Source organism: Pygocentrus nattereri, chromosome 5 (assembly GCF_015220715.1).
Source record: "Pygocentrus nattereri isolate fPygNat1 chromosome 5, fPygNat1.pri, whole genome shotgun sequence".
NCBI classification, from domain to species: domain Eukaryota; kingdom Metazoa; phylum Chordata; class Actinopteri; order Characiformes; family Serrasalmidae; genus Pygocentrus; species Pygocentrus nattereri.
The window spans coordinates 49,763,727-49,778,419 of NC_051215.1; the positions used below are offsets into that span (position 1 = coordinate 49,763,727).

The 14,693-nt window shown below is 40.7% G+C and overlaps 1 protein-coding gene across 5 annotated transcripts in view; it reads right to left on the reverse strand.

Moving 5' to 3' along the window:
- Nucleotides 1-14,693, reverse strand: part of uso1 (USO1 vesicle transport factor) — a 39,610-nt gene that overhangs the window by 14,264 nt on the left and 10,653 nt on the right. For 3 of the 5 annotated variants that reach the window (XM_037538701.1, XM_037538700.1, XM_037538698.1), the window contains 8 exons: nt 14,476-14,596; nt 13,688-13,866; nt 12,580-12,720; nt 10,984-11,072; nt 10,741-10,895; nt 9,827-10,032; nt 6,833-6,853; nt 801-911 (listed from right to left, as the gene is read on the reverse strand). In XM_037538701.1, coding sequence (XP_037394598.1) covers nt 801-911; nt 6,833-6,853; nt 9,827-10,032; nt 10,741-10,895; nt 10,984-11,072; nt 12,580-12,720; nt 13,688-13,866; nt 14,476-14,596 — 1,023 coding nt within the window. The remainder of the gene's footprint in view (nt 1-800; nt 912-6,832; nt 6,854-9,826; nt 10,033-10,740; nt 10,896-10,983; nt 11,073-12,579; nt 12,721-13,687; nt 13,867-14,475; nt 14,597-14,693) is intronic. The other 2 variants (XM_037538702.1, XM_037538699.1) reach the window with 1 other exon arrangement.

Genomic DNA, 14,693 nt, shown 5'->3' on the forward strand with positions numbered 1-14,693 from the left:
TTCACCTTCTGAAATTTCAGCCTTAAAAATGATGTAGACAGGTCAGTCACATCAAATAAAACGAAGATGCACTACAAGGTATGGCGTAATGTATATTTGCCCAAAAGCACCCAGAAACCTGCTTAATTGACTTTTCTTCCTAAATCATTGGAATGATTAGGAAATGTGCCCCTTTTTGCTTCAGTGGCAGCCTCTACTCTTCTAGAAAGGCTTTATACTAGAGTGAATATTGCACTGAGGAACTGATTTCATTCAGCCACAAGAGCAATAATGGCCACTTCAACTTATCCCAAAGGTACTGGGTGATGCTCCATCACTCATCCCAAGTTATTCAGTAAAGCACCACAAACTGAAGGTGTCCAAAAAAGCTTCTGTACTCTAGCTCATTCAACCGGTGCTTGATAGACCTCTATCAGCACAATGGAGCCAAAGGAACTTCAAAGGATCTCCATCCATCAATTCAGCTCATTCCAAAGTGAATTTTAAGTGAAGCATCATCACTCCAACTCTTCCCAAAGGTGCTTCATCACTGCTTCTCAGTCCAGTGGCAACAGGATTTACAGCCCTCAGCATTAGGCATGGTGAGTCGGCTCCAGAGCATCCCATTCGACTGGCCATCCTTTATATTTATGGAGATTACACAGTTACGTGTGCAACAGGTATGTCCAATTAAAAGGGGTATCTGGGAACTTCTAGGCATATAGTGCACCAAGCCCATAAGCACTAAAACTTCACGAGCTCGAAGCTGAGAGCAGAAATGCCCGAGGACTGAAGACCTGACAAAGCAGCAGAAAGGATACAAAAGGGACGTTGTCCTGGTTGTGCAGGAAGTGTGTGACGGCGATGGGGCAGTTACTCATCCAGGTACACAACAGCATGAGGAGACCCACCCTGGTCTGCACTTTACTGCCCTAAACACACAAACACACACAGACACATGGACACACAACTTACATATACATACACAACCACATCATTACTTTTCTACACTCCTTACAATTTGGTAGTTTTTCTATAAAATGGGCAAAGCTGATGGAAGGCTCGCAGAGCAAATATCTAAAATAAATCAAAAATTAAAAGCTGTAATTTCTGGAAAAACGTATCAAATGTCTGTATTTGATAGACCTCAAGAGGGTTCGTCCACACAACAGGATTTTCTCAGCTAGACAACTTTAGCCCACAGATGAGCCAATCCAACAGAAGAAGAAAACAGAGACAATTCTTTTGCACAATGCTCACTTTAGGCTTAAGGTATCCAGCTTCATGAAGAAATCCTGCTTAATGAAAGATCCCCCAGAATCACAGGCTCAATGTACACTCAGCGGCCACTTTATTAATACAAATAGCTGATCAGCCAATCACACGGCCGCAGCTCACTGCATTTAGGTGTGTAGAGGTGGTCTAGACGACTTGCTGAAGTGCAGACCGAGCATCAGAACGGGGAAGAAAGGGGATTTAAGGGGCTTTGAACGTGGCGTGGTTGTTGGTGCCAGACGGGCTGGTCTGAGTATTTCAGAAACTGCTGATCTGCTGGGATTTTCACGCTCAACCATCTCTAGGGTTCACATAGAACGGTCCGAAAAAGAGGAAACATCCAGTGAGCGGTCAGTTGTATGGATGAAAATGCCTTGTTGATGTGAGAGGTCAGAGGAGAACGGGCAGACTGGTTCCAGATGATGGAAAGGCAACAGGAACTCAAATAACCAACCAGAATCTCTGAGGAACGTTTCCAACACCTTGTTGAAAGTGTGGCACGAAGAATTAAGACAGTTCTGAAGGTGAAAGGGAGTCCAGCCTTTTACTAGCTAGTGTACCTAATAAAGTGGCCGGTGAGTGTACATAAAGCTTCACTGGAGCTGAATTAGTTTTACCTGCGGCGGTTCAGGTGATTAGCAATGAGATGTGTGATTTTAATCCAGTATGAATCTGCAATGTGTGATGTTTTTACAGTCTGACAGTAATAACTGTGGAATGAATCTGGAGAAGTTACACACGGTTCTTTATTCTAAACCAAATAGTCAATCAAATCACACACACTGCATTACAGAACCTCTTCTGGTAAAGCAAACGCAAACAGAGCAGGTCATTAAATCACACAGATGTCCAAATCTCCCAGAGAGCCCGTAAATCTCAGAGTAGATGCAGCACATGGCAAAGTTCTCATGGACCAGGCATGTTCTGTTGGTAACACTTTATTTGAAGGCTACCTACATAAGGGCTTTATGACGCATTCATAAGCACTGAATAATGTGTTTATGAAGCACTACTTGAACATTTATTAAGTGCTTATGTCGGTTCTCGCAACCTGACATATGTTTTATGAAATAAATGACATTGTACTGACATAATATGAATAAACATTGAACATATTTACAGCACTAAACATATTTAAACCCTACACATAATTGCATCAATCATCTTATCCTTACCATGGAGGGAAGGGGGGGGGGGGTTTCCAGGCATATTTCACCTGATATTAATACAATGTCGTCTTAAGAATGCTGACATAAATAGTTCTGTATAGTGTTTTAAATGTTTAGTGCTGTAAATATGTTCAACGTTTATTCTTATTATGTCACTACAATGTCATTTATTTCATAAAACATATGTCAGGTTGCGAGAACCGATATAAGCACTTAATAAATGTTCAAGTAGCGCTTCATAAACGCATTAATTCAGTGCTTATGAATGCGTCATGAAGCCCTTATGTAGGTAGTGTTACCGTTCTGTTTAACTCATAGCCAAACTGATCAAACCCACCTTACAGTTATTACTGGCATTTTGCTCTGCACTACATTCGATTTACATAAATTCCATTTATGTAAATTTGTGTCACCAGGTTCTGATTTTTTCCATTTGCTTCAATGTCATAACTTATCAAATTCATACTACACACGAATTTAGTATGAATCCACGCTTTCCACATAACGTCCCCACTTGATATTGAAGCAGAATTAATTCAAATAAAGTTACAGGATGCTTTTCTTATAGTGATAACTGTGGGTTCACCCAACTAGCTTAGCTTTTTCTTTATTATTGGTATTATTAATAATAATAATAATAATATAATAATAATAATATTTTACCAAATATTATTATTGCACATACTTCAGAAGTTTTGAGTACAAAATATTCCCGGAGGGGTGTAATATAGCACTGTAGTGTGTTTGAAGCAGAAAGCCAGGTGGGTACATTTTCATTTCACTGCTGTGGGAAGAAAACCTCGTATCTCCATTTTTGTCGTTTTTCAGTTTTTGGCATAATTTGAAAATGCCTGTTGGCCTTTACACTGTGTGTACATTTCATGATGGATGGACTAAAAGAAACAGCCGAGAATGACTTGGAAAACAATCTGGTTCCATTGACTTCCATTAAAAGTGAAGTGTGTTTTTTCCTTCTCCTGTAAAGTCACCATTTTGGAGATACGAGGTTTTCTTCCGACAGCAGCGATTTATTCCAACCCTTGTTCCAGTAATGAACTTGGCAACTAAGAGACTTTCAGCCTTGCTTACTGATCCTGAGCATGTTTGAACAAAAACAAGCATAAACAGAAGAAGGAAAAAAAAAAATAGATGTTTGTAAGAAGATTGTCCACAAATCCAAAAGTTAAAGAACACTGTTAGTTATACATGAAAAATCATATTAGATCAATAATATCAACATTCAGAACCACAAGCTGGTCAATTAAACTGGGTTATTCAAACAACAGCAAAGAAACATAACACTAGATTAGGACCACCATGCAAAAAACATTACTCAGACACATCTGCACAGAGACTAATGCGCCTTATTCACCAGTGGCCCACAAGTTTGTAAACAGGGCATTTAAGTGCCCACAACATACACGCATCATCTGCCTAAAAATACATTAACTTATTGCCGTTATTGATTTTTACTATTACTATTTAATTTTAATACTATTACTATTCAATTTTAACCGGATTAAAAAAGGTTAAAATATTTGGTAACACTTTATTTGAAGGCTACCTACATAAGGGCTTCATGACGCATTCATAAGCACTGAATAATGTGTTTATGAAGCACTACTTGAACATTTATTAAGTGCTTATGTCGGTTCTCGCAATAAATGACATTGTACTGACATAAGAATAAACGTTGAGCATATTTACAGCACTAAACAAATTTAAACACTATACATAATCGCATCATCTTATCCATGCCATGGAGGGAAGAGGTTTATTCTTATTATGTCAGTACAATGTCATTTATTTCATAAAACATCTTATGTCAGGTTGCGAGAACCGACATAAGCACTTAATAAATGTTCAAGTAGTGCTTCATAAACACATTATTCAGTGCTTATGAATGCGTCATGAAGTCCTTATGTAGGTAGCCTTCAAATAAAGTGTTACCAAAGATTTACTAAATTTACAATATATACTAGAAGCATACAAAGTGTGATGACTGACAGATTAAAGGCTTTAAATACAGTATAAATAAAAAGATCCATATCATATAAAATAGAAAAAGAGTGAGGTTCTGCCTGGTGTAAAAAAAAAATTTAAAAAAAAATCAGTATTGATTCTGACCTATATTTCACTTAATATACGATTAAATAGCTACACATTCTCTTCGAGGTTTATATGAACAGATCCGTTCCTGACGTTCCTGTTAGGAAAACTGCGGGATTTCTAGGAGGCAATCAGATCTAAGCTAGGGCTAAGCAATATGATATGATGTGATTATTGTAATAAATAAGCACGGCTGCGACTGACATTGAGCCATTCTGGCGTTTTAGGGCTGGTGGTGTTTTTTTCTGTAGTTTTAGTTATTTCCTTTCCATTTTCCCCCATTTTAAATTAAAGAAGCCAATTGATCGCAGATCTACGTCAACCATTGATTGTAGGCGTTCCCTGACTTACAACAGAAGGTCCATCGCCCTCGGTAACTGCTTTTACATGTTTACGTGAACGTGGGTTGTTCTGTCTTAATCCTTAAGACGTATAAATCCATACCAACACGCTTCTGAGCCTCTTGTCTCTACATAACAGACTGAGGCAGCCAGCCGCTCTGTACAGTTGAGTTTACAGGTGTGTGGTGATGGGTAAACACAGGTTTCAAGAATAAAAATCAAGAATTAAATCTTCACACTGTTCAAGTCTTTTCTGCACTTCTCTGAATGTTACCCGTGTTTATGCCCACGAATAAGAGTGTCCTCAAAGGTCTTTCAGTGTCATGATGCTGTATCTGGAGTTCATTTCAGGATCTCTCTCAGTATCTGTACTTAACCACTCCTACAGCTAAAGCGGGGATAAAGACTTGTGCACAAGTCTGTGGCTGCAATGGCACAACGACTACACTACGGATAATACAGTCACTCTCGTTTCACGGGTCGTGAGTCAAATATCAACCCGTGACATTAGTCGGGGTGTCTAAGCCTTCAGAGCTCCGTTATTCTTTGTTTTAAATTATTAAAGTGTTTATTCTTTTACATAAATGGTTGCAACTGTAACAACTGCAATTTCCCTCTGGGACCAATAAAGGATTCTGAGTCTGATCCTGACATTCAACACAATGACGTGAACCAGTCAAGGTGTTTCGTCAGCTGTGAGCAGCCAGTGCTCACAAGTTTAGTTTTAGGTGTGTTATGGGATAAAAGGATGATTATTTAGCTAAAAGTCTGCTTTAGAAGTGAAGTGAAATATTCATTAAATCAGTCCCAAAACAAACAAACAAAAACAAAACAAACATAAAAAATAAATAATGAATATCGTTTCTGGTCGAGTTGGGTGTCGTCTGAAAGCTGTTTTTAGGAACAGGGTAAAAGTGGTTCAATTCAACTACCATTTTTTTTTTATTTCCAAGGTTTATTTATTTGTTTGTTTGTTTGAAGTGGAAAAACTATTTCTACTTTACAGCAAAATGTCCAAAAGTATCAAGACAGGCCTTCTAGTAAGTGAATTCAGTTACTATAAAAGCATGTGTTGCTGAGGAGGAGGCAGCGGAACTGCATCCTCCGGAGCGATGTACCATCCAGTGTCTTTTAGGTAAATAGTTGGACAGAGGAATCTCGTTTGTAATACAGAGCTAATTATCACTGATGGCGATCAAATATTCACGGCAAATGGTATCTAAAACGTTTTGGACATGAAGTAAGTCTCAAAAAAATGAACTAAAGCCCTTTAAATATTATTATTATTTAACTATTTTGTTGAAATGTTTTAAAATAAACTTTAAAACTGACTTTTTGGTCATTCTATAATGAACTACACAGGTATTTTATATTTCTTTCTCCATTTTAGCTTTTCTAGAGACACCAGAAGAGGGAAATTTCCAACGATACCCAACCTTAATGACTGGAACTGGTGCACGACGTCCTAATAAAGTAAAGCTATTAAAAGATAAACATAAGGAACCTTGATCTTCACCTGTTCACACTTGGTCTCCAGGGGTGACGTAACGCAAAACAAAACAAAAAGGAAACAAGATGAGGGAGACAAAGTAACCACAAATATTAGTGCTTAAATCTTTAGTTTAAGGTGAAAGTGAAATTGTCATTGTCCACCCGCTACACTGCCACCTACAGGACAGGAGGCGAATGAAAGTGGTGATTTTATCAAACATGCCCAGGGTTCCACACACTGCCTGGATCTACATGAAGAAGGTCCCAAATAAACACAGCAAGGGGTCAGAGGACAAAAGGGTCAGAGCCAGGGGCTACCAAAGTAAGTAATAGAACAACAAATAGGGAAGGAAGCAGCAAACGGGGGAACAAGAGAAGCAAAAGCACCCCTACACGTAAAAAAGAGGGGGCACCCTGCTAAGGCCAAGCCAAACCATCACAATACGCTGCTCACACACAGACACTTACCCTTCGGCTGATCTTATCGCCCTGCAAAATCACAATGCAACACGGTTCAAATTCAGAGAGACACACACCGCCACTGACAAGCCAGGCTGCCTAATACAACGATAGAAGCTACAGAGAGATAGATGTGTGTCTGTCAAGGGCAAAAGCTCATTACTACAGGCAGCATTCAAGCTAGTGCTGGTACGCACAATCATCTTAAATCAATACTTTTACAAAAACTTCATAAAATTTATCCCTTACCTCAAATGCAGTCCATCACCTGAGACATTTGGTGTCTGAAGTTGCTTTAGTAACACTAAATGAGAGTAATGTATACCCCACCTTATACCCCACCTTATACCCCACCAATCAGCATGGTGCAATTCTAAAAAACGTTGGGACAGTATATGAAATGCCAATGCTAATAAAAATCAGAAAGCAGCCATCTGTAAATTCTGTTTGAATTTACAGGTGGTGGTTGGTTAGTGTAGTGGGTAACACCTCTGCCTTCTACGCTGTAGACCGGGGTTCAGTCCCCCACCTGGGCAAAACACCCTACTCTATACCAATAAGGGTCCTTGGGCAAGACTCCTAACACCGCCTTCTCCTACCTGTGTAACAATAATCAAACTGTAAGTCGCTCTGGATAAGAGCGTCTGCCAAATGCCATAAATGTAAATGTTTGACCTGCATTAAATTGAAAATGATACAACCTAGCATCTTTGTAATTACATATATGGCATTTGGCTGCCGCCCTTATCTAGAGCGACTTACAATTTGATCATTTGATACAATTTGATAATTGTAATTGTTTTTGTAATTATGTACTCATTCCAAATATGATGCCTGCAACATATTCCAAAAACAGTTGGGACAGGAGCTCGTTTACCACTGTGTCTTTGTCTTTTGAGCTTAATAAGACACACATTTGCAATGGAAGACCGTTCCTGCAGGCAGGTCAGTTCTCTGATTACACAGCCATGCTACCGTAACAAGTGCAGAAAGTGGTTTGGTGTCATGTTGAAATAAGCACGAGAAAAACGGCATCTAGACGGCAGCACGTTACTCCTTAACGTGCTCAGAGTGAATGGTTTCAAAGATGTGCAGGTTACCCAACAGCAGCCACTCATACCATGACAGACCCTGGCTTCTGAGTTTTATGTTGGTAACAATATAGACTTGGGGTGTCCAATCTTATCCACAAAGGGCTGGTGTGGCTGCAGGTTTTTACTCAGAGCAAGGTGGAGCACACCTGACTTCACTTCTTTAATCAGGTCATCTTCTGCTGATCAGGTGATCTCCTGATGCAATGAAAATCTGCAGCCACACTGGCTTTGTGGATAAGATTGGACACCCCTGATCTAGATGGTCCTCCTCTTCTTTATGACTGCTGCTGTGCATAGTACACAGTCTCAACTTGCATCTGTAGATGCTGCAACAAGCAGTGTTTGTTTATCACTGCATGGACTCAGGAATATATAGTCATGGTTCGGGCAGGTGTGGGCTGGAGGTCAGGGAACCAGCCTCGTGACCAGAAGGTCGCCGGTTTGATCCTCAGAGCCGACAGCACATGACTGAGGTGTCCTTGAGCAAGACACCTAACCCCCAACTGCTCCCCGGGCACTGCGGATTGGGCTGCCCACCGCTCTGGGCAAGTGTGCTCACTGCCCCCTAGTGTGTGTGTGCTCACTAGTGTGTATGTGGTGTTTCACTTCATGGATGGGTTAAATGAGGAGGTGAAATTTCCCCGTTGTGGGACTAATAAGGGTCACTTAATCTTAACTTCATCTTAAATCACAGAAACACGCTGGTTTTTAAAGCAGTATCATCTGGGTGATCAAAGATCTCTGATTTTCTTTTCCTTTACGCACAGAAATTTCTCTGGAGTCCCTGAGTGTGTTAACAATGTTGTGAGATGAGAAATACCTAAAAACCGTGTAATCTCTGGTTGATCACTGTCACTTTTAAACTGTTGTATTTTTGGGGTTGGGGACCCTCCACCCATCCTGGCTCATGAAGGACTAGGACTTTACTGAATGCTCTTTTGAACCCAAGCATGACTGTCGTATAGAAAAAAAGACAATGTTTTGTGTTAAACTGCCCACGTCCCAAATTTTTTGGAACATGCTGCAGGCACCAATTCCAGAGTGAGTGCATCTTGCCTGTGTACTGATTTTGTTCAAATACAGGGCGAGTCACCGTTTTATTTCACTTGCTGGGGTGTTCAGATCTGTCATTTTCCCTTTCGTTTCTGAAATAAAACGGTGTCCTGTGCCTTTTGACTCACCCTGTATATTTATAAATCACTACCTTCAGTTTTTATTTGTATTTCACCTACTGTCCCAACTTTTTGAAAGTGGGTTAGAAACAAATAAGCAAGAAACCGTCATCACGCCTTTATATGTGGTGTATTGGTTTACCAGCAGACTCTGTTCCAATATGTTGGACATGGAGATACATCATCACGACTGAGAACAGCAGCCATGACTCAAGTAAAATGGTTATATTAATTTAGCTGGGAATTTGTGATACATTAGATTTTGCACTAGCTTGCATACTTGCTATACTACAAGCCAGCCAAGTGTGTTTCAAGCTGTTTTGCCTCTTTCCTTTACAATCCAAATTCACAGCATGCAGCACTTTTCCTCTCTGGCTGAAGTGTCACAACCTGTTGCCTCGAGTAAGTCAATCTGATATTACTTAACAACTCACCGTTTTAGGAATACGAGTGATGACTTGGGAATGCTGTTAGCACCAGGCTAATTGATCAGACGGGATGAGAAACTTCCATTACCCGTGACATGTCTTGTCTGATCGACTACACTTGAGGTAAACGGCGTAAATTCAACCCCTGGTTGAGCTTCGGACATTAACGCTGTACCATAAGCTACAAATGCAGCATTTCTGAACCACAATACACATGAATATTGCGTTAAACCGGCATATTTGGTGTCAATGGCCTTAAGTGTGCAGTGTGTGTGTATGTTTGTGTGCATGTGTGTGTGTGTAGGTTACCTGTGACAGTATGTTTGTGCATTGCTGCAGCAGAGAGACCGGAGGTTTCCCCAGGCTGGTGGCCAGCTGGACCCGCAGCAGCTGCTCCTTTTGAGTAAGATTGTCCTGCAGGGCGTGACCCAGCGCCACTGCCGCACACCAGTTAGAAAGAGAGTCCGCCGAGAACAAACCACCGCACAACAGCTGACCTGCAGAGATGGAGTTAGCTGGGTAGAGGGAGAGAGCGGGGAAACATGAGAGAGAGGAAAAGGAGAAGAGAAGGTTGTGAACGGGCCAGGCGAGAATGCATGGCTGCTCAGTGGTAATTTTAGTGGGGCAGGGCTTTTGTTCAACATGGTGCAACGTTGAGCGGTAAATCCCAAGAGTCTGAAGAATAACATGCTTTTTGCAGAAGATAAGGCTTTATTGTCATTCGCATCACACGTGGTACATGGGGTGGAACGAAACAGTGAACTCAAGGTCCCAGTTAACTCCCAAAAGTAACAATAAACAATAAATAGTAAGGTGTAAATAACAGCAGCATGAGCAAGAGGTAGAAGGTGTAAACGGGAAATATGGCAAACCAGCAGAGACATCACATTACACCATCACAGCTAAAAGATATAACACTAAGTAACTTGAGTGAAATCACAAGAACGCATTTTTGTCTAGTACGTCGTCTTTAAAACTAATTTTACTCCTTTCAGCACCAAAGGAGGTAAACGACAAAGGGACAGAGTGTTTCAAGTGTCCGGCAAAATTCCAGACCAACCAACAAACACCGCTGTGAATCATTTCCTGTGTTCAACCTCTGGAAAATAAAACAAACTGAACCAAATGAAAAGGATATAAATTCACACTCGCACCCAAGAGATGGAGGGTGTGAGCCAATGAGGGAGGGAAAGAGAAGCAAAGACATTTAGAGAAAGACCTACCATCTATAGTGGAGGGCAGCAGAGTGGCCACTATCTCCCCCTGACCCTTCTGATTCTTGTACAGGAAACACTGGAAGCAGTAAAGAACAGCACAGCGGAGAACAAACGGCTGCCTCTCATTCACCATCGACATCAGCAGCACCACTATAGCAGGCCTGGGGGACAGAAAACACCTCACTCTTATTCCAGCCACCCTGCTAACAAACTCACAGCCTGTAGGAGAGTAGCGGTCAGTAGTCTCACCGAGGAGGGTTAGATGGAGCGTTGACTGAGGCGAAGTAATCCTGGTTGACCTGTGAGCCACGGATGACCTCTGACACAGTATTGATGGTCTGCACAAAAAAAAAAAAAAAAAAAAGACAAACCGTTAAAAAACCAAATAAACAAAAACAATAAGACTTGGTCCCAATGCTGACGTTACAACTGTTGACTGAGCACAGGGAACATAAGACTTACCGATTATGCGATAAACTGCGTCACGTTATTATACAATTTGCTAGACATACTGTGAATATCAGCAGCAATTAATAAAACAGTAACCAGCTGTGTTTCATTACAAGGACGTGTGTATATGATTTACATAAAGCATCTAATTCATGCAGAATAGTGAGGAAATAAAACAATTCAGGAGACTCATGAGCCAATGACTGTCCTCATAGGCAGAGTCTGAATCGTCTCTCCCTCTGGCCAGAGGTTGAAAAGCTTTATGACAATTACAACGTCTGAGAAAAAAAAAATTAAATGTGAAATGAACTCAATGTCATAGCCTTTTTATTCAGATGGTAGAGCGATGTGATTGGGTGAGTGATGCAAGGTTATAGGAGTCTCTACTGCACTAGGTAAGCTATGTTTTGCATTTTTAGGTCTTATTTCATTAGTAGTATAAAGCAATAGTCTTAAAATGAAATGTTTTTTGTGCCATGGAGCACGAAAAAAAAAAAAAACAGTAGTATGACTGCTGTGTGCGAGTTAATATCAGTCATTTTCTATTTTTACTGTTTGTTATTTATACTGATGTTACACTGAATTTTGTTTATGTAACCATAATTTACATGCACTTCTATAGGACTAAGACAAAGATGAAATTAATGAATGACAAACACTATTCATTAAATTTGAACGCACACATTTTACAGATTTGACTGCATAAACTTTGAAAAACAAGGGCCACTGGATATAAAGTCATATTAAAACACCTAAAGCATCATGAAGTACCATGACATTTTTTGCCATGTTGGCTACCCCTATGGAAGACATATCACGGCAAGCTGGACGTTCCATAGCTTTCGGTTTTCAAAGAGAAAATTCTGCCACGTCATTGGCAAAAGCAGCGTACTGCAGCAATCAGCAAGATATTCCACCAACAATTCCATTTTCCCCAATTCTTCTCAATTTTTGCTGTGAGTTTCAACACAAGATGATAAAAGAAGCTGATTGAGGGCAGAAAGCGGATTCAGATTTTTCCAACACTTGTAGGCGTGGCCATCAACATCTGTCTTCAAGACGCTTTATATGATGTCACAGGGCACAACACCATTGCCCTGCACACTAGCAGGATTACCACTGCCATTTCAGTAATGCGAGCACTATGGCACATGGTGACACAGCTACATGCTGCTATTGGTCACGTACTGTAGGTTTTGTTTCTGTTAGGCAATTCCGCTATGAAGTAATGCCAACAGGTAATAATGCGGAGATCAGGGAGTGCATGCGACAGCACACGGAAAGGGATTCCGGAAAAACAGTCTTCCCCTGCCTCCCCATCACTGACGCAAATATCTGTGTGTGTGTGTGTGTGTGTGTGTGTGTGTGTGTGTGTGTGTGTGTGCGCTTGCTTACCTCAGTGAGTATATCAGCAGGTACTCCAGTGGCCATCAGTATGGTACAGAGCTGCTGCAGTAGGCCGCACTGGAACATGGCTTTCTGGCAGCTCGCTGTGGCTCCAGGAGAATTTACCGGAGACACCATCACTCGGACCAACTACAGACGAGGAGAAAAACCACACACCCACACACACACACACACACACACACACACACACACACACACACACTTAGTTTGAAGGAAAACCTGCCATTCCACTATATATCGCTGCTGTCGGAAGAAAACCTTGTATCTCCAAAACAGTAACTTTACAGGAGAAGGAAAAAACATACTTGGCTTTCAATGCAAGTCAATGGAACCAGAATTTTTCCCATGTCATTTTGGGCAATTTCTTTTAGGCCATTCATCATAAAATTTACAAACAATGTAAAGAGTAACAGACACTTTCAAATTACGTCAAAAACTGAAAACACAAGGTTTTCTTCCGACAGCAACGATATGCAGCGATATTTACATACATAAATTGACACTTTTTAACCCCTAAATAACATACATAAAGCAAACAAATTCTCAAATAGAAATCAAGTCAACAGCATTCAAGGTGTGGCTTGAGCAGCTTTGGTGTGTTTATCTTCTTTTTCATCATTCATGCACCAGCATTCAAAACGCAGAGACGATAAAGGGGGCATTTCGGCCTAAAACCAGTGTCTAATATGTTGTTTACTGTGTAATGCAGTGATCTGTGGCAGAGCTCTACTTCCCTCAGCCTAAAAACAAAGTTAAGGTTTTCAAATGTTCCTTCAGTGCACTCTCACTACAAGACCCAGAATGCATTACACAAACACTGGGAATCAATGGAGTGATGAAATCCTGAGGGCTAACTTGATGTCAAGACTAAATGTCTAAACCAAGCTGGCAGTAACATTTAAAAAACAGCCTGCCCCTAAAAATCTGCCGCAAGCATCGGTAGCTCTTCAAATGTCCCTCTAACCTTTAGGATACATCAGCCAAATGTTTTGGAAATGTTTTGTTTTGGAAAATCTCGTTCTACAGACGGTTAGCGAGGGTCACATTTATTTATTTATTCTGGCCAGAGAGTGTGTGAGTTTGTTTATCCCCTCACCTGCAGCATGAGGTGCAGGTTAGTGACCTTCTGAGCAGACCAGCCCGAGTTATCATCTCCAACTTCAAACCATGGTTTCATCCTCTGGATATAGGAGCCTTCCTTAAAGAAGTTCTGATTAGAGCTGTTGTTCTTCAGGAGGTTCAGCAGGAGCAACAAACAGTCCTCCACTACAATACCTACATACAGAAAGATAGATAAAGGAAGCCAGATGAAAAATGAATGACATTAAAAAAACATCAGGTTTTGTATTCACTACAATTACTATCCTCACTAGTTTAACCCCTAGAAATTCACCATTACTATGACATTTTTGACAAAACTTTCCATCTATAGCCACTTTTAAGTGATTCTTTTTAAATCCCACAAACGGGGAAACTCCACCTCCGCATTTAACCCATCCGTCAAGTGAAACACCGCATACACACTAGGGGGAGTGAGCACACTTGCCGGGAGCGGTGGGCAGCCCTATCCACGGTGCCCGGGTAGTTAGGTGTCTTGCTCAAGGACACCTCAGTCATGGACTATCAGCACGGGGGATCGAACCGGCGACCTTCAGGTCACTGGGCAAGTTCCCTAACCCCCCAAATTTAAATTTATTTATATATATATATATATATATATATATATATATATATTTTTTTTTTTGTAAGTAGCAGATTTTTTTTTAAAATTTGTCCTTAATTACACTAAACACAATGTGACTGGTGGGTGTTCATCTATTCTTTCTGAAAGCGTGCAGAGAAAGCAGCTGAGCTGTATTTGAATGGTGACAGCTTTGAGCTAACCTCCATCACTGGTGCCCTCCTCTGTGATTATGTCCAGCAGTCTCTCAAACGCATTCTCAAACGCCACGATCTTCTGAATGGCAGCATTGCCTTTAGTTAGCTGCTGCAGCAGCAAAAGACCCTATAAAGAAAAATAAACGATGCAGATTTTTAACAGCCGTCTACAACAAAGGTAGAATTTTAATCAACATCAAAAGGAATGCAAAATCACTGCATTA